The following is a 27,250-nucleotide window of genomic DNA, read 5'->3' as shown; positions in this document are numbered from 1 at the left end:
GCTTAAAAGATATTATCAATCAAGGAAATATTTTTACTTCGATTCATGGTAAAATACAAACAATCGCCATTAAACTTTTTGGATGGTATATGCACATTCATGAGTATATTTTGGAGGAAAAATCCTTTCTAAAACTTTTAAACATGTAGAGTGTTTATTGTTGTAATAGATTGTATTTGTAATGGGCTTCTTAAGTTCTTTATTTAAAATTTTCATTGAAAATGAATCTAGCGATAGAAGTTTGTTATGAAATTGAGAATGTTTCTATCTGGTTGTTGTTCGTCTATCAGATAAGTGCACATCTTTCTGTTTAAAAGAGTCTGTTGATAGTTGAAAGTTGATTTATATGATGAATATGAGATTGTGTTGTTAATAAGCATGCTAATTTAATTTTGTATCATCATTGATAAAAAGACTTAAGGAGGTAGGTTACCTTCATATTTGTATGTGCGCATGTCCAACCGGAAGCTAACGTGACGATTTACGACGACGTTTACGACAAACTAAATGTGTTTGTATATTCATTCTTCTGAAAACAAATCATGAACCTGTTTTCGATCTGATGCTTTATGGTTTAATAATTCAGAAATAATGAATAAATTGCCGCAGAAACGCTTCAAAACAATGTTGCCTTAAAATGACGTCACTGACGTCATGACGTTACGTGTCAGTTACCGCGCAAAATTAATAGTTTTTATCTTGAAAGTACGTAATTCTGTGCATTTTTTTTTATTTTAACTATTTTCAAATAACCATTATTTGCTGAAATATTTTTATGAGTCTTTTGCTCTGAATAAAAATCAATATTTTGCTTCTTTTTTGTAGTTATATTGAAATGTTATGCAGAATGTAAGAAAATGGATGATGGTAACCAATGTTATTTGGAATATAGTTGGGTGAAAGGTTACTTGTTACGGCCATTTTCAAATAAAAAATCTAGCAGTTTGATTTGTAATACCTATTTTTCAGGTTCCGTTGATAATTTGTTACTTATATACTAAAACTAAGATCTAAAATTGTTCAAATTTCGGTAGAAAAATGTGATTTCTTGAATTGAATTGATGTTACCATGGAAACGAAGCCCGTGACCTATGTATCTAAATGTAAAATTTAGAAGCGTTGACACTGGTCTATTTAAGAAACACAGCTTCGGCCTTTTATTTTCATTTCAACAATATCCATGAGAATAATAGCAGCATACTGAACGATTTTTCCATGAAAAATGCCAGACGAGGGGTACTGCTGTAAGTATTCTAAGCTGTGAAATTTGTTTTAATAAATGCAAATAACACGAAAATATAACTTACGTTAGAAATAATATGATTTATAGCTACATTAACTAGAAAGTTAATCTTATTCAATATTTTTTTATAAGAAACTACAACAAAAAGCAAGATATAAGCTATTTTAAACATCTCTGTTGCCATGGTTACTTTAAACTTTAAGAAAAATAGGGTACCATGTAAAGTGCTTGGCATTTTGCTAATAATATTACCCAAATATTCCATGATGGTCATTAACAGAATGGCACTGAAGCCGTCGAAAACCCCTATTTTTATACATAGTTGTTTAAAAATGAGAGAAAATGCGTTACCATGGAAACACGAGCCCCGCGACATATACATTTTAAGCTTTTATTAGAAAGATAACGTGCATACTAGTAAAATTATCAATTATGCAGACTTCAACGGATATCAATGAAACTAAAATACACTGAAAAGTGTTAAATATCCGTATTTTCCTTCTTCTTTCAATATGAAATACCTTTGGAGGGTCATGTTCTTCAAACCTGGATAAAAATTGAACTTGAAGGGACAGAGACAAACGAAATTGAGATTGTAGCAGTTAAAACTTCATATTACACGAAATACAAAAATGTGCTGCGGTTCAACTAATTTGAATTTACCCTTGTAACAAGGTAACCTACCTCCTTAAAATTGTTATTTATTTATTTGTTATAAGAAAATATAAAACACAAAAGATATTACATTTACATAGTAAGTGTAAGAAGTATTATGTTGTTTATTTTATACACATATCCCTTCTTTATGCAAACAAAACAGACCATGGCTTCAAAAAAATGGATTGGCTCCAAAGTGGCTCTAAAATTTTGAAAGTGGCTAAACTGGTGGCTCCAACTTTTAAAATCCCAGTGGACGCCCTGTATCTGTTGGTTTAAAGAGCTATAATTATAAAGGCTGACATAGGGAAATGTATGGATTACAGTCCTGTTTTGATTTTGTCATCATTCTAATATTTATCTGTAAATACAGAGGATACAGGCCCAGAGGTCCCGTGCCCCCCACCCCCTAGTCAGCTGAGAAGAAACTTCAGTAATACTCGTCAAGGTTGCACCCAACTATTTTGGCAAAGGAATAAAATATTTTCTCAAAATTTAGACCCCAAAATGTATTTCAAAAATTTCCAGATGGGAAATCCCCGTACCCCCAAACAGAAGGGAAATTTCCCCATTTAGACCAAACCATTTACCAGAGGCCACCATTTCATACTTATATATATCTAAAAAAAATTCCAGGGAGAGACATCTCTGTTTGTCTAATAATTTAGACCCAAAAATGCACCAGAGACAACCATTTCATACATCTATTAAAATTTTCCAGTGGATGCGGGGACCCCTGACCCCCTAACAGGAGGGAGTTTTCCCCTCCTTTAGCTTAAAATGGAGACCCCAAATAGGTACAAGAGGCTGCCATTTTACATACCTTTATTTAAAAAATGTCAAGGGGGAGAACTTACCCTGACCCTCCTTATTGGAGCTGGATACCCTCTCCTGACCTCAAAATTTAGCTCCAAAAAATGCAGCAGAGCCTATATTTTAAAAAATTACAGGGAGAGACCCTTCTGACCCCACTAGCACAAGGGTGTGCCCCCTCCGTACCAACCTCCACATGGCGCTATGTGCCTTGCCAATGATATGCCTTCATTCCAAAGTGGTACACGTGCCTCCACGATCAAATTTTTCTGGATCCCCTGAGGCATGTTTGTTTGATTGTAACTGATTAAATATCTTTCACAAGGGAACACCAGATGCAATATTTCCCGAATGGCATATATATAGAGCCATGATTGAAAATGTAAGATATAACAAATATATTTGATATCTTTCATTGTGAAAACACCAGATCTATTTCACTCTAGTATTTCGATAATTAATTCATTGACAAACATGTAATTATGCTGTTGTATGCTGAAGATGTCTGCAAACATGAATGAATTTGCTGCTGGAGACACAGCTCACGAGAAGAAACAAGCGTTCAGTGAAGATCTTGGTCCAGTTTTAAAACAAGAAACCATTGTGGAATTTAAACAAGGTATTTATGCATCATTTAGTGTTTCTTCTGTAAGTTTAGTTCCAATTCATGTTTCAGTTGTATCTCATCTGTTAAATGTGGTAGTATGATACAGCAAAATTATACTGTGTACTTTTGAATTAAGCACCTTTTGTTGAAATTATCAAGGATGCAGTTATAGAAAGTGAGGCATTAGAAATATTGTTTATCTGACCAAATGTGTTGTGGGTGGTACCTGAGGCTACCCCCTGATTTGACCAGATAATCTTTTTGACCTCTGGATCACATACTCGGTTCCTGATATAAGTCCTTCAGCTTGGCGAAAGGCTGCTTGAGTAATAAAGAGCAATTATGTTCTTGGAAATCATGTGGATTTCATGATTGTGTCAGTCCAGGAAATTTAGTGCTGATGTAAACTGAAAATTTGTATTTATTCTATCTTACAAAAAAATAAAAAACAAAATTAATTTGAAGTCGTTGTTCTTTTTTTAGCTCGACTTTTCGAAGAAAAAGTAGAGCTATTACATTCGCCTCGGCGTCGGTGTTTGCGTTGGCGTCGCCGTTGGTTAAAGTTTTTGATAGGGTCAAATATCTCTGTTGCTATCAAAGCTATTGACTTAAAACTTAAAATACTAATTTACCATCAAAGTCTACACCAGGAGAAACAAACCCCATAACTCTGGTTTGAATTTTGACATAATTATGCCCCTTTTTAACTTAGAATTTTTGGTTAAAGTTCCGGCTACCTAGACCAAAGGTCTACGTAGCCGGTTCCGGCTACCTAGCCTAAAGGTCTAGGTAGCCAGCTCTATATATATACATATCATATATTAACACGTAAGTCAAGGTAGCTGGCTTTAATAAATTTTGTTATAACGGATCATTATATTAGTTAAATTAATTACATTTTTGTGACTTATTATTTACTGTTTGTGATTTACCTGTTTATTTCGCCGTATTTATGCACTCGTATCATATCGGCCGATATTTTGTTATGTTATCAACAAATGATCAAAGTGTCGTTATCGTCATCGGCGTGTTTAAATGGCATGTTTATAATTAAAAGTAAAATTTTAAATGAATTTTTGTAGTTTGTTATAAATGTAAAAAAAAAACAGTTTTGATCGATGACTTCAATTGTCGGCGATCCTTTAGAATTAGGTCTTTTGATATATACATGTAATTATGTAATCTTACATTTCACATTTATCACGCTACCTTAGAATAAAGAGCTCATATGTTCAAACAAACAATTAGAACCAATAAAGATCATTGAATTGTAGACAAATTGGAGAAGAAATTAGTAAGTAATTAGTTAATTAATTAAAGACGCACATAGAAGTGCAAAAGTAATGATCACTTAAAATTTTCACTTAAAAAGGCACACGAAATGATCCAACGTCGTTATGTTCAGAAGAGTCGCATCATTTAATATACGATGATGCTCTTTGTTTTGCCTTTTTAAAACTGTTTGTTTTGTTTTCTTTTAGGAATGAATCGCTGTATCTCGAATATGTATCGAGTACATTCTAACATAACAAAATGTTCGCCGATATGAGTGCGTAAATACGGCAAAATAAACAGGTAAAACACAAACAATAAATAATAATAAATCAGAAGAAATGTATTTTATTTAACTAATATAATGATCCTTATAATCCTTTATAGATACAGTTTATTAAAGCCGGCTACCTTTACCTACATGTTCATATATGATATGTATATATAGAGCCGGCTACCTAGACCTTTAGTCTGATAGCCTGAACCGGCTACGTAGACTAAAGGTCTAGGTAGCTGGAACCGGCTACCTAGCCACTGCCTTTTGAAAAAGTCAGATATCTCTGTTACCATCAAAGCTTTTGACTTGAATCTTAAAATAGGAAACAAATTTCATAACTCTGATTTGAATTTTGACAGAGTTAGGCCCCTTTTTAACTCATAATTTTTTGGTTAAAGATTTTGATAAAGTCAAATATCTCTGTTACTATTAAAGCTTTTAACTTGAAACTTAAAATAGTTATTAACTATTAAAAACTACACCAGGAGAAACAACTTCCATAACTCTGATTTGAATTTTGACAGAGTTATGTCCCTTTTTAACTTAGAATTTTTTTGGTTGAAGTTTTTGATAAAGTCAAATATCTCTGTCATATTCAAAGCTGTTGACTTGAAACTTAAAATAATTATTAACTATCAAAGTCTACACCAGGAGAAATAATCCCTATAACTTTGATTTGAATTTTGACAAGAGTTATGTCCCTTTTTAGCTTAGAACTTTTTGTTTAAAGTTTTATAAAGTTTTTACTGGAAATATGCTCTAATTTAGAGTCGAGCAGGCTGTCTTATGGACAGCTCTTGTTAGCTCCACTATTCAGAGAATAGGGGGGCTATACTACTCGCCCCGGTGTCGGTGTCGGCGTCGGTGTGACCCTTCTTGGTTAAAGTTTTTCGGCAACCTTTGTTTTTCTGTCATATCTTTGTTACTATAGCTTATATCTTACTGTAACTTTACATAAACATTGTCCAGCATAAAAAAAGGTATGTATAGGGACTGGGCCCATTATACCCAAGGTCAAGGTCACCAAGGTCTTATACTTAGGTTATTTGTAAGGTTAAAGTTTTTTGGCAACCTTTGTTTTTCTGTCATATCTTTGTTACTTTTGCTTATATCATAATATCATAATGTAAGTTCACATAAACATTGTACAGCATACAATTAAAGTATGTGTAGGGACTGGGCCCATTATACCCAAGGTCAAGGTCACCAAGGTCTTATACTTTATGGTTATTTTTAAGGTTAAAGTTTTTTGGCAACCTTTGTTTTTCTGTCATATCTTTGTTACTTTTGCTTTTATCATACTGTAAGTTCACATAAACATTGTCCAGCATACAAACAAAGTATGTATAGGGGCTGGGCCCATTATACCCAAGGTCAAGGTCACCAAGGAGTTATACTTTGAATATTTTCATGTAAAATTTTTTCGAAAACTTCTTTTATAGACATATCTTTGGTTCTTTAAAAGATAATGACTTGAAATTAGAAGTATTTGTTTATAATCATCTGCATGTGTGGCTACATACCTCATAACTCTAATTGTGTTTTTGACAGAATTATGCCCCTTTTGTACTTGAACGTTTTTGCAATCTTCGCTTTCTGGATACTACTTTAATGCAATATAAGATAAAGACTTGAAACTTAAAATTTATCTTTATGATCATCATCTGCATGTATGGTAACAATCCCCATAACTCTGATTTGTATTTTTGACCGAATTATTCCCCTTTTATATTTAAATTTTTTACAAACTTCGTTTTCTGGACATAACTTTTGTACTATATAAGATAATGACTTGAAACTCAAAATATATCTTTATCATCATCATCTGCATGTGTTGTAACAATCCTTATAACTCAGATTTGTGTATTTGATGGAATTTTGCCCCTTGGTGTATCTTCCTTTTAAAGTAGAGGTCTCTTATTCAGACATACATTCATTTTACTGTCAAATCCCCGAATAGTGGAGCGCGCTGTCTTACGGACAGCTCTTGTTTTTATATATAATCACTATAAGGAATTATTGTATTGTTCTATCCGAAAGTGTGTTCAGTACACTACAAATGTAATGTCATATTTTTCTGCCAATGTTTGTGACGTCTGTATATGTTTGTTTATCCTGATGAAGGTACGAACTACTGAAACGCGTTGATAAACCCCACAAAAGAAGCTGTTTTGTCAAAAACACATGGAAAGTAAATAATTCACTTGTATATAGTATTACATGCATTATTAAAATAGCCTAGAAAATCAGCAAAAACGTTAAAATTCTATAGACAGCTAATTGTCCTATTCAACAGTAAAATACCAGATTTTTATGGTAAACAGAACTTTGTTGCTTTGCAAGATATTCTTGCATAGACCTCAGCAGATTTTACTACAATCATGAAGGTGGAGGAGATAATCTGTGTTTTTAGGTAGATGTTGTAGAAGTCTGAAATCCCTTGCGTCTGATTGGCTGCCCCTGACTTGTCGCTTCTGAGCCTAATCATGAAATAAACCCATGGCAGCATCAGACTGAGACCGACCCATCACTTAATTTTATTAATTTAGAGTCATGGTTCCAAGTTTGAAGCCAAGCCTATTGAATTTGCTGGACATACTATTCTGTAATAAAAGGATATTAAAATTATTATAAAGTGAGATCATTTTATAAAAATGGTAGACTTACATAATTATGCATAACAGACGGTCAGAAAAACAAACAATTAACATAACAAAACATGAATAATTTAAATTTCAGTTCCAGACTCGGCGGTGGATGGGGAGAATATTTCATCAAGTGAAAGTGGCAGTTCTATAACAGACCTGTTCAACAGCTTTCACCAGCTTCACAAAAATATTGGCACTTTCATTGACAACAATAAATTTATCCTCAGATGTGTAAGTAGGCTGTGACTGACAGTACAACTAAGATTTAATGCATGTACACATAAATTTAGGGCTATTAGTAACAGAAAATTGCCTCATGTTGAAGTACAACAGATTTCAATAGCCCTAAATTTTAATTTGGAAGCTTAGAATGATTGTAGGGATAAAGCAGCTTTTGTTAAAACATCTGCAGAACCCTGTGGGATAGGTTTATTGGTGCCTGAGCCCATTATGTTATAACAGTAAACAAACATATGTTAATGCATGTGTTCTAATAATTAATGCTTTATAAGGCAACACTACACTTGCAATTTGTTATTGATTAAGGTTTAGGAGTATATCACCAAAACACAGAAATATTTTATAAACGAATAACATCGTTACCAATATTTTACTTAACCATTACATGTTCTGCCGTACTGTCCCGTACTGAAAATATTCTGAAAAAGTTGTCCCCCTTTGAAAATAAATGCCATTTGTAAAGAAATAAAAATAAACAATTGCTGAAAACTGTGTTCCACTTAATTATGTGAAATTTCAACACTCGCATGTGATTGCAAATGAATCAAAACTAACATGTGTAACAGTTCTTTGAAAATGGTGAATTTTTGAAGGCGTTTGACTGCCCGGAAGTGGGTCCCATTTAGGCAGTCTTTTTTTTCGGAATTCAATGTTTATATTAGTATACTGACACTTGTTTTGTTGTTTTTGTAATGATAGCGTGTATATTACTTATATTACTCTACAAAACAAGTGCCAGTATACTGATATAAGCATTGAATTTCGAAAAAAGAACTGTTTAAACAGGCCCCACTTCCAGACAGTCAAGCGCTTTTAAAAACTCACCATTTTCAAGGAACTGTTAACACATGTTTGTTTTGACGCATTTGTAATAGCGTGCGAGTGTTGAAATTTCACATAACTAGGTGGAACACAGTTTTCAGCGATTGTTTCTTTACAAATGGCATTCATTTTCAAAGGGGGACAACTTTTTCAGAATATTTTCAGTACGGGACAGTACGGCAGAACATGTAATGTTCAGGTAAAAGATTGGTAACGATGTTGTTCGTTTATAAAATATTTCTGTGTTTTGGTGATATACTCCTAAACCTTAAACAGGAAAGGATGTGTTAACAGCAAACATGCATTAATAATATTCTCCTGTCAAAACATCCAAAATGACAATATAATAATAAAAGCATTTTTATCATTGAATGGTTCTGCAAAATCAGGCCTATAAAAGGGAGGTAATACAAATACTATTTACTGAATTTCTAGTAATTAGTGAAGCAAAAATTGAATGATACCATTAATGCAGTTTGTATGCATTGTTTGATTTATTGACCCCACAAGAACCTTTATGTATTTTTGCATTTCAGATTTTCATTGGGCTGACATGTTCCTGTGCACTTGGGTATTTTGTATGGGCATTGGTCATTTCAATAAAGTATCACTGTCAGGACATCCGGGCTCTGATTGGTTTAGTTGTTGTCATCGTGTTGTGTGTAATGATATGGTTCATTAAAACACACTTTAGTACACAGCTTGAAAAATGGTCAGAGTGTGCCGGGGCAGTCATCAATGGAAAAGTACGGAAATTAATGAAAGTGTAAGTTGTATTAATTCATATTTCCTGGTAATTGTATTTATTTTTGTGTAAATAGTGTCTTATCAGGTTTAGTTAAAATTATAATGAATGCTATGATTCTAAGGATGATCATTTGAACACATTTCAGCTAGGTCTGTCCAAACTTTAAAAGACACTATAATTTTCAAAAGTTGTACTATAAGGTTTGGTGATTGGTGTCTTGATATTATAAATATTTTAGTATTTTCATGTCTTTTTCTTTTTTATTTCAGTGCTGTTTGTTTGTCAGCTCTTGCGGGTATCACCGTGGTGACATTACTGACAGCCTGGCGACGACCTTCCAACCTTGTTGCATTGGCTGGACTTCTATTTTTTGTCATTTTCTTATGGCTTTTCTCGGCTCATCCTGGGCAGGTAAAGACTTTGCTTTCTTGTGTTTTCAATATGATTTTCTACATATTTAGGAATATTACTCTGCAAGTTTTCATACATGGTCCATTTGATGAGTTGCGGCCTTTTAAGCTTTTTATTTGCAACTCCTGACTTCAGTGTAATTTTGTTAGAGAGATGCTTAGTTGATATTGTACAAACTGTAAATTATTTGTGTTCATCTGGATCAATAATTGTCTACAATTAGTCTATGCTTGGTTATAGTGACCAGTAGCAAGACTTCCTCTCCAAGTTCAGTTCAAGTTTCTTATTTTATGCAGCAGACTGGACATACTTATTTGTTGTGCGAAAAAAACGCTTGTAGATTAACTTTTTTGCTGCAGGTGAAATGGCGACCGGTTCTCGGAGGGTTTTGTATCCAGTTCTATTTTGCTGTGATCATATTACGATGGGATTTTGGTTACAATGTCTTCCACTGGTTAGGACAGAGAGTACAAGAATTTCTGGCATTCACCAACTTTGGGGCTGAGTTTGTGTTTGGTCCTAAATACACAGATCATATCTTTGCTATGAAGGTAAGCCTATTTCAATTTTTTATGTTCTTCATGTTACTGTATAGGTCCAACACTGATGGCACAAATCATATTTATCTAAGGGGTAGGTTAAAGCAGCATGCCTCCAGATCGTTTGACAATACAAAAAAAATAATTTTTTTTAGATATCTTGAAATAAATGCTATATTTCTTAAGAAGGCTTTAAAACTTAATTACTGACAAACTTTATGTTACGGAAACACATGAGAATTTGCTGTTTTTACTACTTTTTACGATGAAAATCAAAAAGCGTTTGTCACACTTTTGCTCCAGGTAAACTGTCCCAATTATAAATATCTATATTTTGAAGTCATTATTCTCTATTTCAGCTATAGCGCTGTTGTTTATGATGACGGGAAAATGTCTTTATTGCCGCTGTGGTCCGGAGTTCGATTCCCTGCGCAGTCACATTTTTTCTTGCTTTCGAACTTTTAAAATTGTTTAGAACTTCATAAAATTCATATTCTAATGTTCATAATATGACCAAACTTCAATTTGAAAGGAAGATTATTTTTTAGCCAAATCTGGAGGCATGCTGCTTTAAGTTCTTAGGTGGAACAGATGAATGATAAACTGTAACTTCACAAGAAATCTGTATTAAAACAATTTCATGCATGATTTGATAATGTATTTCTTTCTTTAATATGTTTCCATCAGCATACTTTACTTATTTTTGAATGGTTTGCAAGAATGTAAGATAATATCATCCTCCCCTCTTTGATTTTGTTTATTGGTTCAAAGAAAATTAAAACTAAACGATTATTATGAAAGTAAATTGAAAAATACTTTCTTAAGATGAAACCTGGTTTCAGGAAGGGAATGTACTTGAAAGAATAAACAGGAGATTTACCGTCTACTTTGGAAGAATTGAGCAGTGTGGATTTAATCTTTATTTTGGTTTATCACTATGCACAAACAAGTAAGAGGGTCAAATTTCCTAGGGCAAGGCATATGTTCTTAAAAGAAATTGTGTCTGAAATCATTCTTCCTCCACCTGTGATATCATACATGTGGGGAAGTTGGTAACTACTGGTGGAGAACAGGTTAGTACTGGTACAAAATCCAGGAACACTGGTTTTAAGTTTAATTGTCCGCTGTTATGTAATTGAAAAATTGTTGAAAAATGGCACTAAACCCAAGACAAACAAACAAACAAATTTCATACCTTTAATTGTAAGATAATTGATAACTTGTGTGTTTCAGGTTCTGCCAGTGGTGGTATTCTTCAGCTGTGCAATTAATGTGCTGTATTATATTGGAGCCATGCAAATGATAATCAGTAAGATAGGCTGGTTGTTGAGGAAAGTTCTCGGGACAACTGCACCGGAATCATTGTGTGCTGCTGCTAACATCTTCATAGGACAAGTAAGTGCTCAATGTTCAAACTTAGGATATGCTTAACAAATCTTCTGATTTAACACTTGAAAATTTTGCTAATATCTTTAAAAGTACTAGTTTTTTCAACTTACATTTTTTTTGCAATTTGACAAACTTTTGAAAATTATGTAACAAAATAGTGAAATGACATGAAGCTAAAATAAACAGGCTTTCTTAAACCACTTTTATAAAGAAAACCGAAAGTTTTATCAAAAGTGTGCTCACTGCTAATAAGGAAGAAAGTAGCAAAAGACAAAGTGGCATCATTATCCTGCCATAACTTAGAAGAAAATTTTATTTTTCATTCTAAGACTTCAGTTACTTGACAATATATTTATGAAAAGTCAGTAATTTCACATAATAAACCTCTGTTTTGTCATATACTCTATTGATATGTTTAATAAAAATAAAACATTATGTGTTATTGTGATGAGAGGTTTGGAAAATGAAGTACTGTACATGTTGTATAGCAGGAGTTGATTTTGGTAAAATTTTGATGCACTATTGTTCTTGACTTTTGAGGACTTAGTAAGTGTTGCATTAATAGAAGATTTTTAAGTGTATAATGGCATATAAAATATGTATATTATACTCTTCAAAACAATTGTCAACTGGACAGTTCAGTGCCTTTAAAATCTCACCATTTTCAAAGAAATATTATATATCTTAGTTTTGATGCATTTGCTAAAATGTCCCAGTGCTGAAATTTCATGTAACTAGTTGGAACATAGGTTTCAGCATTTGTTTATTTTCTTTTCTTTATAAATGTCATTCATTTTTGAAGGGGGACAACTTTTTGATAATATTTAAAGTATCCAGTCATATAGGACAGTACGACAGAACATATAAAGGGCAGGTAGATTGTTGGTAAACATGTGGTTTATTTATTTACCAAATACTTCTGTGTTTTGATGATATACTCCTACACCTTAAGGGGTCTAGCCCAAATTTCCAGAATGTATCACTATGAAATGAACTTGCACATATTGTCAGTACATGCATGATCCGCGCCATGAGAAAACCAACATAGTGGCTTTGCGACCAGCATGGATCCAGACCAGCCTGCGCATCTGCACAGTCTGGTCAGGATCAATGCTGTTCACTTTTAAAGTCTACTGCAATTAGAGAAACCGATAGCGAACAGCATGGAGCCTGACCAGACTGCACAGATGTGCAGGTTGGTCTGGATCCATGCAGGTCGCAAAGCCACTATGTTGGTTTTCTCATGGCGTGGCTTACATGTTCATGCCAGGTTTAAGAGTAACTGCTTTGAAATTTTACAAAATGGTGTATATAATGCATTAAAGAAATACATGGTTTGTTTGGGTATCTTCTGTCACAGTTTTTAAGGTATTGGGTCCAAATAGAAATCTATCAGTATAAAGTGAATTAGTGCAGATTGTCTAAACGTACATGTAATTTGCTAAGGTAATCAGTTACAGCTATTTGAATTATTTTCAGATCCAAAATTAATACTTACATTTGCTATATATTATGTATGGAAGAAAAAGAGTTTATTTCTATATAAACAACATTGGTGTAATAATTTCAAGGACAGCCCTTTCCACAAGATTGCAAATGCAGTCTGACATCATTTACAAAAGAAAAAACCATTAAAAAATGGCATCGTTAAAAAAAAAATCTTTCAAAATTTTACTGGTACACCAAAATTTTAAAAAAGAACATGTAACTATAGGTAGTGTTAGCCATTCTTGGATGATCTGCAAGAAGTCCCAATGTAGTTTATACCCATATAAATGCACAAGAAATAACATTTAATTCTTAAATATATTGCGCTTATTATCAGATCTTTAAGAAACGTACAAAAAATTTAACCCATATTACAAAACTTTGGATGTTATGGCATTTGTGTTTAAAACCTAAGTCATGCATTAAATATATATGTAATGAAAAATAGAAGGAGTTTAGTTGTTCTGCCATTCCATCTTCTTAATATATCAACTTTCTTTGCAAAAACAATCCTAGGATGGATAGTCACTATACATATCTTAAAGTAGAAGTTACAGTATAGTTAAGAACTGAATAAACTATCGACAGATGGTGTGTGATTTTAAGTGTTGATGTATAAATGTTACTTTAATATTGTTCCCTCAGTCATCAAGGTTTTTTGATAGTCTGCTCAAAATCATATTTAGCCGTGTAAAACACATTCAGTGTATTTTCTATGTCTTATTTTTATTGTACTTTCAAATATTTTTGTTAAAATTGACCCCTATCTATTAGTTCTTGGCAAATACTAGAACAGGTTCTAGATTAAATATAAAAAGTGCCAGTAAGTACCATTAGAGAAATGATTGTCAGAATATAACTACAACATTTTTTTCAGTGCAGTGTCAGACAGAAGCAGTGATATGCTGCAATTGTAGTGGTTTTAGCTGGCTCTCTTGTATTGCAGTTGATAGAATCATAAAGCATCAGTGGTGGTCTATGGCATAGAGCATATTATGCTTACTGATAAGCTACCAAATGAAAATACAGAATCAGAATTTTTAAAGCACTTCCTCTGGTAGATTCTCGTTAAACCTAAATTCTGCATAGTGTAGCATGCGTGTGAAATCCTTTTAGACTTGTTAGTTGTTTCATCTCGGCATACAAAAATTAGCTACTAGGAATAAAAGGGAATTTATACAACCTCTACAGATATAAATATAACAAATATTTAATTCACAAAACATTTGCAGTTTTTACTTTTGCAATTGATATTGCAGTTATAACAGTAACTGTATATAATGTCTGTCTGTCCGTCTGTTGGTTTGTTATATATCCATTAACATTAATTCATCATCTTCATCATCTATAGGGAAGTATCCAGCAGGCATTGTGGGTATAGCTTTTACATGTTTACACATACAGTATATACACAACAACACTGCAGTTCCTCCTGCACTCAAACATAGTCCCCATCCAACATGGAGGTCTGTTGCCTGGTAACCAATCTCACTGTCTGCTGCTGCATAGACTAGAACACCAACGATCATAAGCACTCCTACAAATACAAACAAAATCAGAAAAGGCTAAAATGACTTTGTATGTGCTGATGCTAAATAATGGAATACAATATCTTGCATTCAAAGTCGTGTGATTTGTTAATAATGTTTGTCTATAACCTCTAGAGTGAATTTGGGCTGTGTCTTATTAAGCTATATACAATTGAAACTCTATATCTCGAATTTTAGGGGACTGAGTATTTTAGTTTGAGATAGCCAAAATTCGACTAAAAATAATATTTTGAACCTATGTTTTTGGGACTGGACTTGAAAATATCCTTGAGACAGCTGGAATTTTGAGATGAGCGAGTCTGAGATATAGTTTCAATTGTACCTATTAACCCTTACCATGCTGGATATGATTGATGCTGCCTTTGCAACCAGTGTAGATCATGATCAGCCTGCACATCTGTGCAGTCTGATCATGATCTGCATTGTTCGCCATTCAGTCACTATCTTTTTAGCTAGCACCTCTTTTAACAGTTAATAGTACTGTCCACATTGAAAGATGGGCAAGTTCATTATAGAAAGTTAGTAGGGTAAGGGTTAATGATTGTTAATGTAAGATGTAAATAAGAACAATCCTGAACAAAACTGTGTCCAATATTTAGTTTCCTTTTCCATTAAGTAGCATGTTACCGGAATGGTGCAGTATAATATTTAAATCAGTTTTCATTTTGATGTATGTTGAACTATAGCATTAATAGACTTAGAAATTCACCCCTTATAGTGATATTTCAATATACAAACATACTGTGTACTGAAAATGTCACAATATCACACTTGCAAGTATGGAAATTCTTACCTCCTAAACCTGCCTCTGCCCCCACCATCTCAAGGTGGAATGATTTTTTCCGACATTTGCTGCGAATAATTGTTCCAAACACAAACAATAGAATTAGATCTCCACATATTTCTGTTGCTATCACAAAGTCATTGTACACTGGAAAATCTAGATTGTCACACCATTCTGAAATGGAAAAGAGTGTTATTGCCCTTAATTGGTGGCATTTTACAATGTCTACATGTTAAGTAGTGGGAGATGTACGTTTTATATGAAAAATAAGCTCTGGTTTTTGCTGCCTCTACCCTGTATTGTACTATGTTTTGAATTTAAAAGAAAACATCTAATTGTTTTGATTCTATAGCCAACAATGTATTTAATCATTGAAAAATTGCTGTCAATGAATTTTTTTTTCTTCTTGCTCTTTCCTATGTAAGATGTCCAGAAAGAGTCAACATTGCAGTTTTAGATAACAAAACTTGTCTTGCAGTATTTTTGACACTTTTTTATTTTGTTTATACCTCATCAAAACAGACTTTTGATAATAAATCAAGAGCATCTAAAATTATTTAGAAAAGAAAGCCAAATTAGTTTATTTCATTTTGAATCAGAATTTCTATTATTTATGTAATTTTCTGATTCTTTTTTATAGTTCACCTGAGCACAAAGTGCTCAAGGTGAGCTTTTGTGATCGCCCTGTGTCCATCGTCCGTCCGTCGTCGTCAACAATTTGTCACAATTTTGGCCCAATCTTAATGAAACTTTGTCAGAATGTTACCCTCAATAAAATCTTGGACGAGTTCGATATTGGGTCATCTGAGCTCAAAAAGTAGGTCACCAGGTCAAATCAAAGGAAAAGCTTGTTAACACTCTAGAGGTCACAATTTTGGTTCAATCTTAATGAAACTTTGTCAGAATATTACTCTCAATAAAATCTTGGATGAGTTCGATATTGGGTCATCTGGGTTCAAAAACTAGGTCGCCAGGTCAAATCTAAGGAAAAGCTTAACACTCTAGAGGCCACATTTATGATGTATCTTCATGAAACTTGGTCAGATCTTTAGGTCAAGTTCTTATCTGGGTCATGTGGGGTCAAAAACTAGGTCACCAGGTCAAATCAAAAATAAAGCTTGTTAACACTCTAGATGCCACATTTGTGACTATATCTTCATCAAACTCAATCAGAATATTAATCTTGATGATCTTTAGGCCATGTTCGAATCTGGGTCATGTGGGTTTAAAAACTAGGTCACCAGGTCAAATCAAAGGAAAAGCTAGTTAACACTCTAGAAGCCACATTTAGGATCATATGTTAATGAAACTTGGTCAGAATGTTAATCTTGATGATCTATAGGTCAAGTTCTTATCTGGGTCAGGTGGGGTCAAAAACTAGGTCACTGGGTCAAATCAAAGAAAAAACTAGTTAACACTCTAGAAGCCACATTCATGATTTTATCTTTATGAAACTTGGTCAGTATGTAAACCTTGATGATCTTTAGGTCAAGTTAAAATCTAGGTAAAGTGGATTCAGAAACTACGTCACCAGGTCAAATCAAAGGAAAAACTAGTTAACTCTCTAGAGGCCACATTTATGACCTTATTTTAATGAAACTTGGTCAGAATGTTAATCTTGAAGGTCTTAAGGTTAAGTTTCAATCTGGATCATGTGGGGTCAAAAACTAGGTCACCAGGTCAAATCAAAGGAAAAGCTAGTGAACACTCTAGAGACCACATTTATGACCGTATCTTTATGAAACTTGGCCAGAACGTTAATCTTAATGATCTTAATTTTAAGTTCTAATCTGGGTCAGGTGGGGTCAAAAACTAGGTCACCAGGTCAGATCAGAAGTAAAGCTTGTTAACAATCTAGAAGCCACATTTATGACTGTATCTTCATGAAACTTGGTCAGACTGTTAATTTTGATGATCTTTAGGTCAAGTTGGAATCTGGGTCATGTGGGGTCAGAAACTAGGTCACTTGGTCAAATTAAAGGAAAAAGTAGTTAACATTCTAGAGGACACATTTATGACCATATCTTAATGAAACTTGGTCAGAATTTTAATCTTGATAATCTTTAGGTCAGTAGGTCAGGTGAGCAATACAGGGCCTTCATGGCCCTCTTGTTTATGTTTAACTTTCAAAACTTTATTGAAAAGTATCTTTATTTATGTATGATCGTATAAGAGTATAGAGACTTATGTAACCAACCTTGAACATCAAGTTCACAGTTCTCCACTCTGCTCTCCAGGCAGTACCTCTGCCACAAGCCTTCCCTAATGTTTACGTGCACAATACAGTTAGGTTTCTCTATGGTAGTGTTCACACTGTGCATGTGTTCCTTGTTATACCACACAGGTATACCTAGACCCACGGCGTTCACTACAATCAGTAAGAACACTGTAAATGCTGCTATATTTTCTCCTTTTTGGTTCATAATTATATTTCATTGAAGAAATGTCAAAAGCACATTATACTTTAAATAAAATCTCCATTCCTGTAAGACAATCCCGTGTTTTATTTTCTTATTCATTCCTCATTCACACAATAAATACTGCATATTTTAGTTTGTAAATGTAAAATATTCCATGAGGTTTTACATTTGGCTTTTGTATTAACCCTAGTTAATAACTGTTTTGTGGTCTGAATCTTTAAAAGGATATCTCCATTCAAATCATTGCTTTTGTTCTTTAAAATTTCAGGAAGTAAAAACTTTTGCAAAACTTGCATGAAAACTAGTTAATTTCCACTCATTCCTTATCAGCAGATATTTTAAAGTTTAGTGAAAACTTTTTTTAATTTCCTCCTTCATGTCTTATTTATTATTTGTACATGAAAGTGCATTAATTTTCCTATTTTCTGCCATTAAATGACTTCTGTGTATCATTAGTGTATTGTAATAATTATTGATCGTGAAATAAAGAAGTCAATGTTTTTAAATGATAGACAATATACTCTATCATGTACAAAATAGATATTTTAAGACCTTGCTTAAACATTCCATGGCTTTTGAAATTGGAAGATTAGCACACATAATCAGTGATCCATTGTTAGCTTAAAGAATTAGTCATTTGGTAGCATTTGATAAGTCATGAATAGCATTTTATCTGCCAGTTCAGTTTGTAGATTAAATGTAGTATGTATTTAAGTGTCTTGTAAGACTTTCCTTGAAATGTGAGATTTTCCGTCAGTTGTGCTTGCAGATATCTTCTTATTTAAACAGTTTAACCCTCTAACTTAAACTTGTGGCAACATTTTACTGAATTTAACAGTTTTATATGAACCATATACTAAAATAAGTTAATATTTTATATATCGCCAGTAGTAATAACTATGGAGTTATTTTAAACAGTTATTTTTATTTCCATTATTTCTGTAATATGATCCAACATATAGAATTTCAAATTATGATGATATCCCTCATTTTGGTATTTAAGATCTAGATGAAGAAATAAGCACAGATGAAAAATAAGTGAACTTTGTCATTTTCATGTTCATTTCTGTTAAATTTTGAAGATATGTCTCTGAATTCACAGGGATATATTATTCTAGATGCAAAGTTTTGTAAATAGAGAAGACAAGACTTTGCTTTGGGAATGTAAGACAATATAAAACAAATACCCCACATACCAAATTTATGGGCTCTAACATGAAAAATATTTAAAAAATATTTTTTAAAAAATCATCTGTAAAACATTTTATAGCATTGTTTCATTGTCTTGTTCAATTTTATGCAGAATGTTTTACTTTTAACTCATTTAAACCACAATACATGAATACTTACTTGGTGTCAATGCTGTTTCCACGATTGTATTGTTTTCTATTACAGTCGGAAGCCCCGATTATGATTCGACCATTCATGCCATTGATGACGAAGTCAGAGCTGAATGCTGTGATGACTGGAGGATTTGCTACAATAGCTGGTGGAGTAATGGCAGCATACATTTCCTTTGGGGTAAAATACAGATTATATACAACCTGTAAATAAATGTAAATAAAAAAAATAAAATTCACATCAGTGTTGTGCATGAATTTCAACTTTCTTAAGGTTGCTGGTCCTTAATAACAATCAGCAGTTCACATAATCTCCGTATGCTATTTTGACACTTCCTGATCGAGTATATGGAAAGTCATTTGCCTGTTGAGCTACATTTGCAATCAAAGAATGACAAATGGAATAACATGAACACATAATCACACAGAAACTGCCTGGTGCCATTACAGGTCTGTTACCTTAAATCCAGATATGATTTATACATTAGGTCTCAAGGGTTGGCAGTAGGATCATTTTGAATTTTTTTTTTTTACCGCCTCGGTAGCCTAGTGGTAGAGCGTCCGCTTCGAGTGCGGGAGGTCGTGGGTTCGATCCCTGGCCGCATCATACCAAAGACGTAAAAAATGGTACTAGTAGCTTCCTCGCTTGGCGCTCAGCATTTAGAGGATAGTACTAGGACTGGTCAGCCAGGTGTCAGTATAATGCGACTGGGTGGGGTATCATGTCATGTGTCTACGGCGTGATATTCCAGTGAGGTAGCACTATAAATTTGGGCATTGTGCTCACTGCTACAAGTAGACACCGTCGTTCATATGACTGAAAAATTGTTGAGAAAGACGTTAAACCCGAACACACACACACACACATTTTGAATTTTAGAGTATCTTGTGTTATGTTTAAAGAGAAATCAAGGACAAACCTATGATTAAACAGTAGGCACAAGTTCCAGGTAACTTAGTTAAGAGCTATCACTAAATGTGGTTCATACTTCCACTAAATGCCTTTGAATGGTTAAAACTGATGTACCTTCCGCATTTAGCCTAAGAGATTATTTTATACATCATTTTTCTGCTCTTCATTTGTGTTCCTACACTGCCATTCACAGTGAAGATTTATGCTTATTGTACCCTATCATTTCTTCTTATAGACATGTATTATACCAAGTTGCATTAAATTCACTTCAAATTTACATAGTATTATGTGTATGAGTGAAGAATGCACCAGTATCTGTTTCAGGTCCCACCAGAACATTTATTATGTGCTTCTGTGATGAATGCACCATGTGCACTTGCTGTTTCCAAGTTACTCTATCCAGAGACAGAAACCAGTCAAATACGAAAACTCTCCGACGTTGATCTTGGAGAAAGGTGAATGCTTAGAATTTATTGTATATAGGTGACAGATTGTCATAGACTTCTATATTGTACCTATCCACAAAACTAGAATCGTAATCCAAAACATTAAATAAAATCGGCCACTACCATATGTCTTTAAATAGAATGTAAAACTGACAACTTTCATGTGAACATAAAACAGACATTTAGGCATGACAAAATAGAGTTTTCTCCACAGCTGGTTTTCATTTAGAGATATTAGTGTAACCTCTAGGCAGCAATGTAGATGTTAATTTCTGTTTGAGCTTTTGATGTGGGGTGAAATTTAATTTTAAGAAGAGCTATATTTCTAACCTGATCCTTTTTTTTCAAGAATGGCTTAAAAGATGTCATAATTGAAAATACAGGTGATCACACCAACCTTATAAGTGAGTGTGACTAGAAGTTAAAGCAACTAAAAATACAGTAAAATATTTACAAATGAGTACATTTGTAATTTCAGGAAGGAGAGAAATATTCTTGAGGCAGCAGCAGCAGGAGCATCAGCTTCCATCAAGCTTGTTGCCAACATTGCTGCCAACCTGATTGCCTTTCTTGCCATGTTGGCATTTGTCAATGCTATGCTGTCCTGGTTTGGTAGCTTCTTGTGTCATCCAGAACTCTCCTTCCAGGTAAATCATCGACTATTTTGTTTGATTAAATTTTCAAAAAATAAATGCCAGTGAACTGGAACCAACATTATAAACATGATTTTGGAGACCAGTCTAAAAATCCAGCTGATTGGCTGTTTCTGAGCACATAATTATTTGAAATTGACCAATGGCAAGGCAGTTTTTTTAGTCTGGTTCCCAAGCTTACTTTTATAACTTTTTCCAAATGGCAGGGCAGTTTTCTGAGACTGGTCTCCAAGCTTACTTTTATAACTCTGAGTCAAATGGCAAGGCAGTTTTCTGAGACTGGTCTTCAAGCTTACTTTTCTAACTCTTATTCCAAATGGCAGGGCAGTTTTCTGAGACTGGTCTCCAAGCTTACTTTTATAACTCTTAGCCAGATGGCAAGGCAGTTTTCTGAGACTGGTTCCCAAGCTTACTTTTATAACTCGTAGCCAGATGGCAAGGCAGTTTTCTGAGACTGGTTCCCAAGCTTACTTTTATAACTCCTAGCCAGATGGCAAGGCAGTTTTCTGAGACTGGTTCCCAAGCTTACTTTTATAACTCTTAGCCAAATGGCAAGGCAGTTTCTGAGACTGGTCTCCAAGCTTACTTTTATAACCTTTGGACCAGGATATGATGTCATCATGTCAGCTGCTCAATATGACATCATGAGCTGACTATAACTGATAAGTACATAGCAAGGGTGGCAGTACTGACTTCTACTTCAAAATAATCTTCCAGGCTTTATTCATTATAGAGCTATATAGATACAAACTTACTCCAGTAAAACAGGAAAAAAAATAAAATGGTATTATTTAAGATGAACCAATGATTACAGGTGAACCAATGATACTTTTGAAAATGAACTATTGATATTATTAAAGATTAAGCTGGAGATATTAAGGAGCTGTTCTCACAGATCTAGTATCAAACATTATGTGACGGATACTATTTAATCTTTTATAAATTATTATGAGGTATGTTGTAAAAGGATTCTGTTTAATCTTAACAAGTTTTCAAAAACTTGCAATCGTCATTAAGTACTAGTCTTGTACTGTGAATAACATGAATCTGAATAGAAAACATTACAATTTTGTGTTAGGTTTATTTGAACTTTAATTAATCTGAAAGTTTCTGAAAATGATATATATTAGGATTTTGCTTGTCATATTTTTTAGTCTGGGTCAATTAAAAATGTTTTTGAAATTCACTCCTGATTTAAGAGACATAAACAAAGATTATAAAAGTTTATGAGACATTAGTATACCAGTCCCAGTGACTTGTACTGAAGAAAGTGCAGTATACCTCCAGCTGTATAACTAGGTGCCCTGCTGTACATGCACATTAATCTTGCAATATTACAATTTAGTTTATATTTTCCAGATGATCTGTTCGTATGTGTTTATGCCTATAGCATATATGATGGGAGTTCAGTGGTCAGATGCTGGTGTAGTCGGAGAATTAGTTGGAATAAAGACATTCCTCAACGAGTTTGTGGCTTACAAGGAACTGTCCAAATTCATGGAGAACAGACTTGCTTGCACTGGGGAACTCATCTCAGTAAGTTTGTTTTTTGTTGAAACAAGAATTTAACAGATGAGTTGTACATGTCTTTTTAAAGCCAGACTAGAATATGTTGTCAAGATTTAACAAATAACCTTAGTACAACTTTTTCAGTTGTAGTTTTATTATGCAATTATGCAACTTGAGGATTATGCTCATCCCCATGACTTCTGCCAAGCAGTATATACACAGAAAATTTGTTCTTTTTTTCCGAGAAAACAGGACAGTGTATTTGTTTATTTTCAATGAAACTGTATGAAATCCTCTCTATAGCGCAACAGATGAAGCTTGCAAGCTGGGAATTTCATATGATATGTCACAAAATGGGAGTAAGTCCTATTTTTCTGAATTTGTAAACAATTTTTTTTCAGATGAGATCTCAGGTGATAGCAACATACGCTCTATGTGGATTTTCGAATCTGAGTTCAATAGGGATCCAGCTAGGAGCTCTTGGACCTATGGCCCCTGAGAGGCGTGGTGACCTTGCCACTATAGTGTTAAGGTCCTTACTGGGAGGAATTGTTACATGTCTTATAACGGCATCTATTGCAGGTTGGTACAGGAAAATTAAAATCTTAAGGTTATTAGATAACATGTTTAGATCAACAATATATGCCATGTATAAGCTTCAGGACAGGTAAACCTAAAGACCACTACCTCAGCAGCTTCATTTCCAACTTAACATTTGTTGTATTTTAACCTGTGGATAGATATGCCACTTGTAAAGGCCACTTTCCAGCTCCCTTAAGCATGTTTTACAAACATAGATTGGGCTGTTCTTTTTATGTTCCCAAAGGTGGGCAGATTAAAATTCCATATATTACAATCACTATCAGGGATCATCCTAGGTCAAAATTTTAGGGAGAAGTGACTTCTCCCTCAACAGAATTTAGGGAGAAATTGAGGAATTTAAGGAGAAGATTCGGCCTAGTTTTCAGTTTACTGCCTATATATATATATCCACTTTCTATGGTTCTTGCTGTAATTATTTAATGTAATTGATTATTGCATTATTATTTTCATGAATTTCTAAATAAAGTATAAACTTAGCTATGAAAAAGTCGCCTTTAAATTTTTATCCGAAATTTACGCGTCCAAAACTCGTAAATTTATCAGGTGCATGATCATAACGCCTTGAAAATTTTCATTCATGTTTCGATTCTCGTGCTTTAATAATGCCCGATTCTTGCATCAACTTGTTCAGATTTATACATTTAACTGATTTATTTATTAATCTTTTTGAAAATAATACCAAATTCATAGATATTGGCGATCTTTTTGCAATATTTTGTACGGCAGTTCAGACGTCCGCGGAATTGTTTTTTCTTTTTTTATCCACAGCGCCCGGGCAATTCATTTACAGAAATTGGCCGTATTTGAAATAATTCTTGAAATAATTTTTGAAGTAATTTTTAACAAAATAAATACAATTGATGCATAAGATCATGCACTCGTTAAGTTTATCGGCATTACACGCCGATTGAAAATTTTCAAAATGGCGGCAGCTTACAATATTATTGATTAACACAGTGGGATATTAACGCTACGATTGGCTGAAGTTTGACAGGCCAGTAGGCGGGGTTGACTATGGATTTATCGGTAATTTAATCTAGAATATGCATCAAGTTTTACAACCTTTAGTAAACAGATTACAACACTCTGAAAAACTCTGCGATAATTAGGCAAAGTGGCCGACTTTACAGCGATGATATCGCTCAAATCGCCTTGTAGGATGATCCCTGCACTATCCGTTGTTGCGTGTCCGTATAAATTTTTATCATATTTTATTAACTCTGCTATCCATGAAGGGATTTTGAAATTACTTGGCATAAATGTTCACCATGAGACAACATGTCATACGCAAGACCCAGACCCCTAGCTCCAAGGTCAAGGTCACACTTGGAGGTCAATATTTGGTTAACAGGGTCTGTTTCGTGTCCGGCCCATAACTCTGCCATCCATGAAGGGATTTGAAAAACTTTGCATAAATGTTTACCATAATGAGATTATGTGTAATTTGAAGACCCAAACCCCTAGCTCCGTCAAAGTCACACTTACGAGTCAAAGGTTAACAGGGTCTATTTCGTGTGTGGTTCATAACTCTGCCATTCATCAAGGGATTTTGAAATTACTTGGCATAAATGTTCCCCATAATGAGACGACATGTCATTCGCAAGATCCCGACCCATAGTTCTAAGGTCAAGGCCACAGAGGTTAAATGTTAACATGGTCAGTTTCTTGTCCTGTCCATAACTCTGCCAACATATGCCATTCTTGCATATTTTGCAACTGTAGCATTCTTTGGTATATTTGTCACTAATAGTGATAGCTCTTTTTTTTATGCCCCTGAAATTGCAGTGTGTGTGTGTGCGTGCGTGCGCGCGTCCATTCTTGTCGTGGTTGTATCTCTGCCATCCATGAAGGAATTTTGAAATAAGTGTTCCCCATAATGAGACAATGTGTCATGCACAAGACCCAGACCCCTAGCTAAAAGGTCAAGGTCACACTTAGAAGTCAAAGGTTAACAGTGTCTGTTTTATGTCTATATAACTCCATCTGAAAATTGCATATAAGCACAGAATGATGTGAATTTTGTTTTTCAGGTCTGTTGTTGGTTGATGAACCACTGGACTTGTGTATATCTGGAGCAAACAATACCATCAACATGAATGTTACCATGGCAACAGTAGTTGACAGCATTATAGGTGATAGCAATAATGTGACATATCTAACAAACTCAACTGCTGGCAGTGTTTTATGATGAAGGCCTTTTGTTAGGAACACATAAATTTTGATAAGGACTTTTTTTTACAATTTTATTTTAATGCAATACTTTTTGATCTCATTTTATGCTACCATATTAAAATTTATATCAAATGTTTTTGTATTTTGTGCCTTTTGACAGACATTATTTCATTGGATGTTTTTCTATGAATAACTGAAATGTAATGCTATATTAAAATCATGGATTCTTTCAGAGAGAAAATATAATTTTCACTGGAATGGAACTACACTCTGAACATGAATTATAAGTAACTGAATAATTTGAGCAAAATATGCCTCAGTACAGACATCCATGTTCCATACTTACAATATATATATATAAATATATACCTAGTACAACCATATTGAAATGTTAAAGTACCATACATATATCTTTTAGAACCAATCACAACACAAACATAGCTACTTCATTAGTTGAAACTACTGAAAAGGCATAAAACAAATAAAATTTGTTAACTTTAGATGCCATAGGAGATTATTTTCCATTGAGTGAACACCAGATACAACTTTTCATAAGTGGGGCTCTTTATATTTCTTTTCCCCCACAATGTTTTTCTTGTAAAAATCTCAAACCATTTTGAAACTGGGTCAAAAACTATCATATACAGAATAGTGATCAATAAATGTAATTTTGTGTTCCAAATGTATATACTGATTTCTTTAAAATTATTTGTCTATTTTTATGCTCTCGATGTGTGTCGTATACTGAATGGTGTTTAACAGTTTGTCTATTTTTCTCTGTTTATAGTGTGTCGTAAAATTACTTTAAGCTGTTCAATAAATTATCTATTTTCTGTCAATGTGTGTCATACACAGAATAGTGTTAAATAACTTCCAAATGTTTCTTACGTGTCATATTCTGAATTGTGTTCAATAATTTGTCTATTTTTTATGTTCCTTATGTGTCATATATTAAATTCTGTCCAATAATTTGTCTAACACTGTTGTTATTTTCTGAATTGTGTTCAATAATTTGTCTTATTTTTAGCTCGACTATTCGAAGAATAAGTAGAGCTATCCTACTCACCACAGCGTCGGCGTCACACCTTGGTTAAATTTTTCGTACCAGTCCACATTTTGACAAAGTCTTTTGAGATAAAGCTTTGAAACTTTCAACACTTGTTTACTATCATCATAGGCAAGAGCACATAACTCCATCAAGGATTTTGGCTGAATTATGGCCCCTTTTGACTTAGAAATCATGGGTAAGTTTTTTGTACCAGTTCATATTTTGACAGTCTTTTAAGATTAAGCTTTGAAACTTTCAACACTTGTTTACCATCACCATGGCCAGTTATAGGCAAGAGTACATAACTCCATCAGGGATTTTGGCTGAATTATGGCCCCTTTTGACTTAGAAATCTTGGTTAAGTTTTTCATACCAGTTCATATTTAGACAAAGTCTTTTGAGATAAAGCTTTAAAACTTTCAACACTTGTTTATCATCACCATGACCAGTTATAGGCAAGAGTACATAACTCTATCAAGGATTTTGGCTGAATTATGGCCCCTTTTGACTTAGAAATCTTGGTTAAGTTTTTCGTACCAGTTCATATCTTTTGTAAAGTGTTTGACATAATTATGGCTTTGAAACTTTTATCACTTGTTTAGTATAATAGTCTCTATCTGTAGGAAAGAGAACACAACTCTGTCATCTATTTTGGCTG

General features: G+C 33.7%; 2 protein-coding genes across 4 annotated transcripts in view; one reads left to right on the top strand and one right to left on the bottom strand.

The window, feature by feature from the left end:
- The first annotated feature begins 23 nt into the window (after positions 1–23).
- LOC123531613 (solute carrier family 28 member 3-like) lies at positions 24–25,680 on the top strand. Its single transcript, XM_045312732.2, has 13 exons — positions 24–48; positions 3,215–3,332; positions 7,609–7,748; positions 9,116–9,345; positions 9,597–9,738; positions 10,098–10,289; positions 11,511–11,672; positions 19,304–19,429; positions 20,486–20,616; positions 21,086–21,254; positions 22,620–22,796; positions 23,171–23,351; positions 25,403–25,680. Exons 1-13 carry the CDS (start codon positions 46–48, stop codon positions 25,558–25,560), a joined length of 1,929 nt encoding a protein of 642 aa, XP_045168667.2. The 5' UTR covers positions 24–45; the 3' UTR covers positions 25,561–25,680.
- The window catches only part of LOC123531483 (protein N-lysine methyltransferase METTL21D-like), a 38,470-nt gene continuing 23,167 nt past the window's right edge, over positions 11,948–27,250 (bottom strand). For 2 of the 3 annotated variants that reach the window (XM_053517469.1, XM_053517470.1), the window contains 4 exons: positions 19,259–19,452; positions 17,686–17,856; positions 15,498–15,662; positions 11,948–14,691 (listed from right to left, as the gene is read on the bottom strand). Coding sequence is in view for 1 of the 3 variants with exons in the window: in XM_053517468.1 (XP_053373443.1) it covers positions 14,462–14,691; positions 15,498–15,662; positions 17,686–17,911 (621 nt within the window). In the remaining 2 variants the exon portion in view is untranslated. Of the gene's footprint in view, positions 14,692–15,497; positions 15,663–17,685; positions 19,130–19,258; positions 19,453–27,250 lie in introns of those variants that run through there. The other variant, XM_053517468.1, reaches the window with a different exon arrangement.

The sequence above is a fragment of the Mercenaria mercenaria genome, chromosome 11 (assembly GCF_021730395.1).
Source record: "Mercenaria mercenaria strain notata chromosome 11, MADL_Memer_1, whole genome shotgun sequence".
NCBI lineage: Eukaryota > Metazoa > Mollusca > Bivalvia > Venerida > Veneridae > Mercenaria > Mercenaria mercenaria.
Note: the sequence above shows the minus strand (reverse complement) of the source record. Positions and strands in the feature narration are given on the sequence as shown.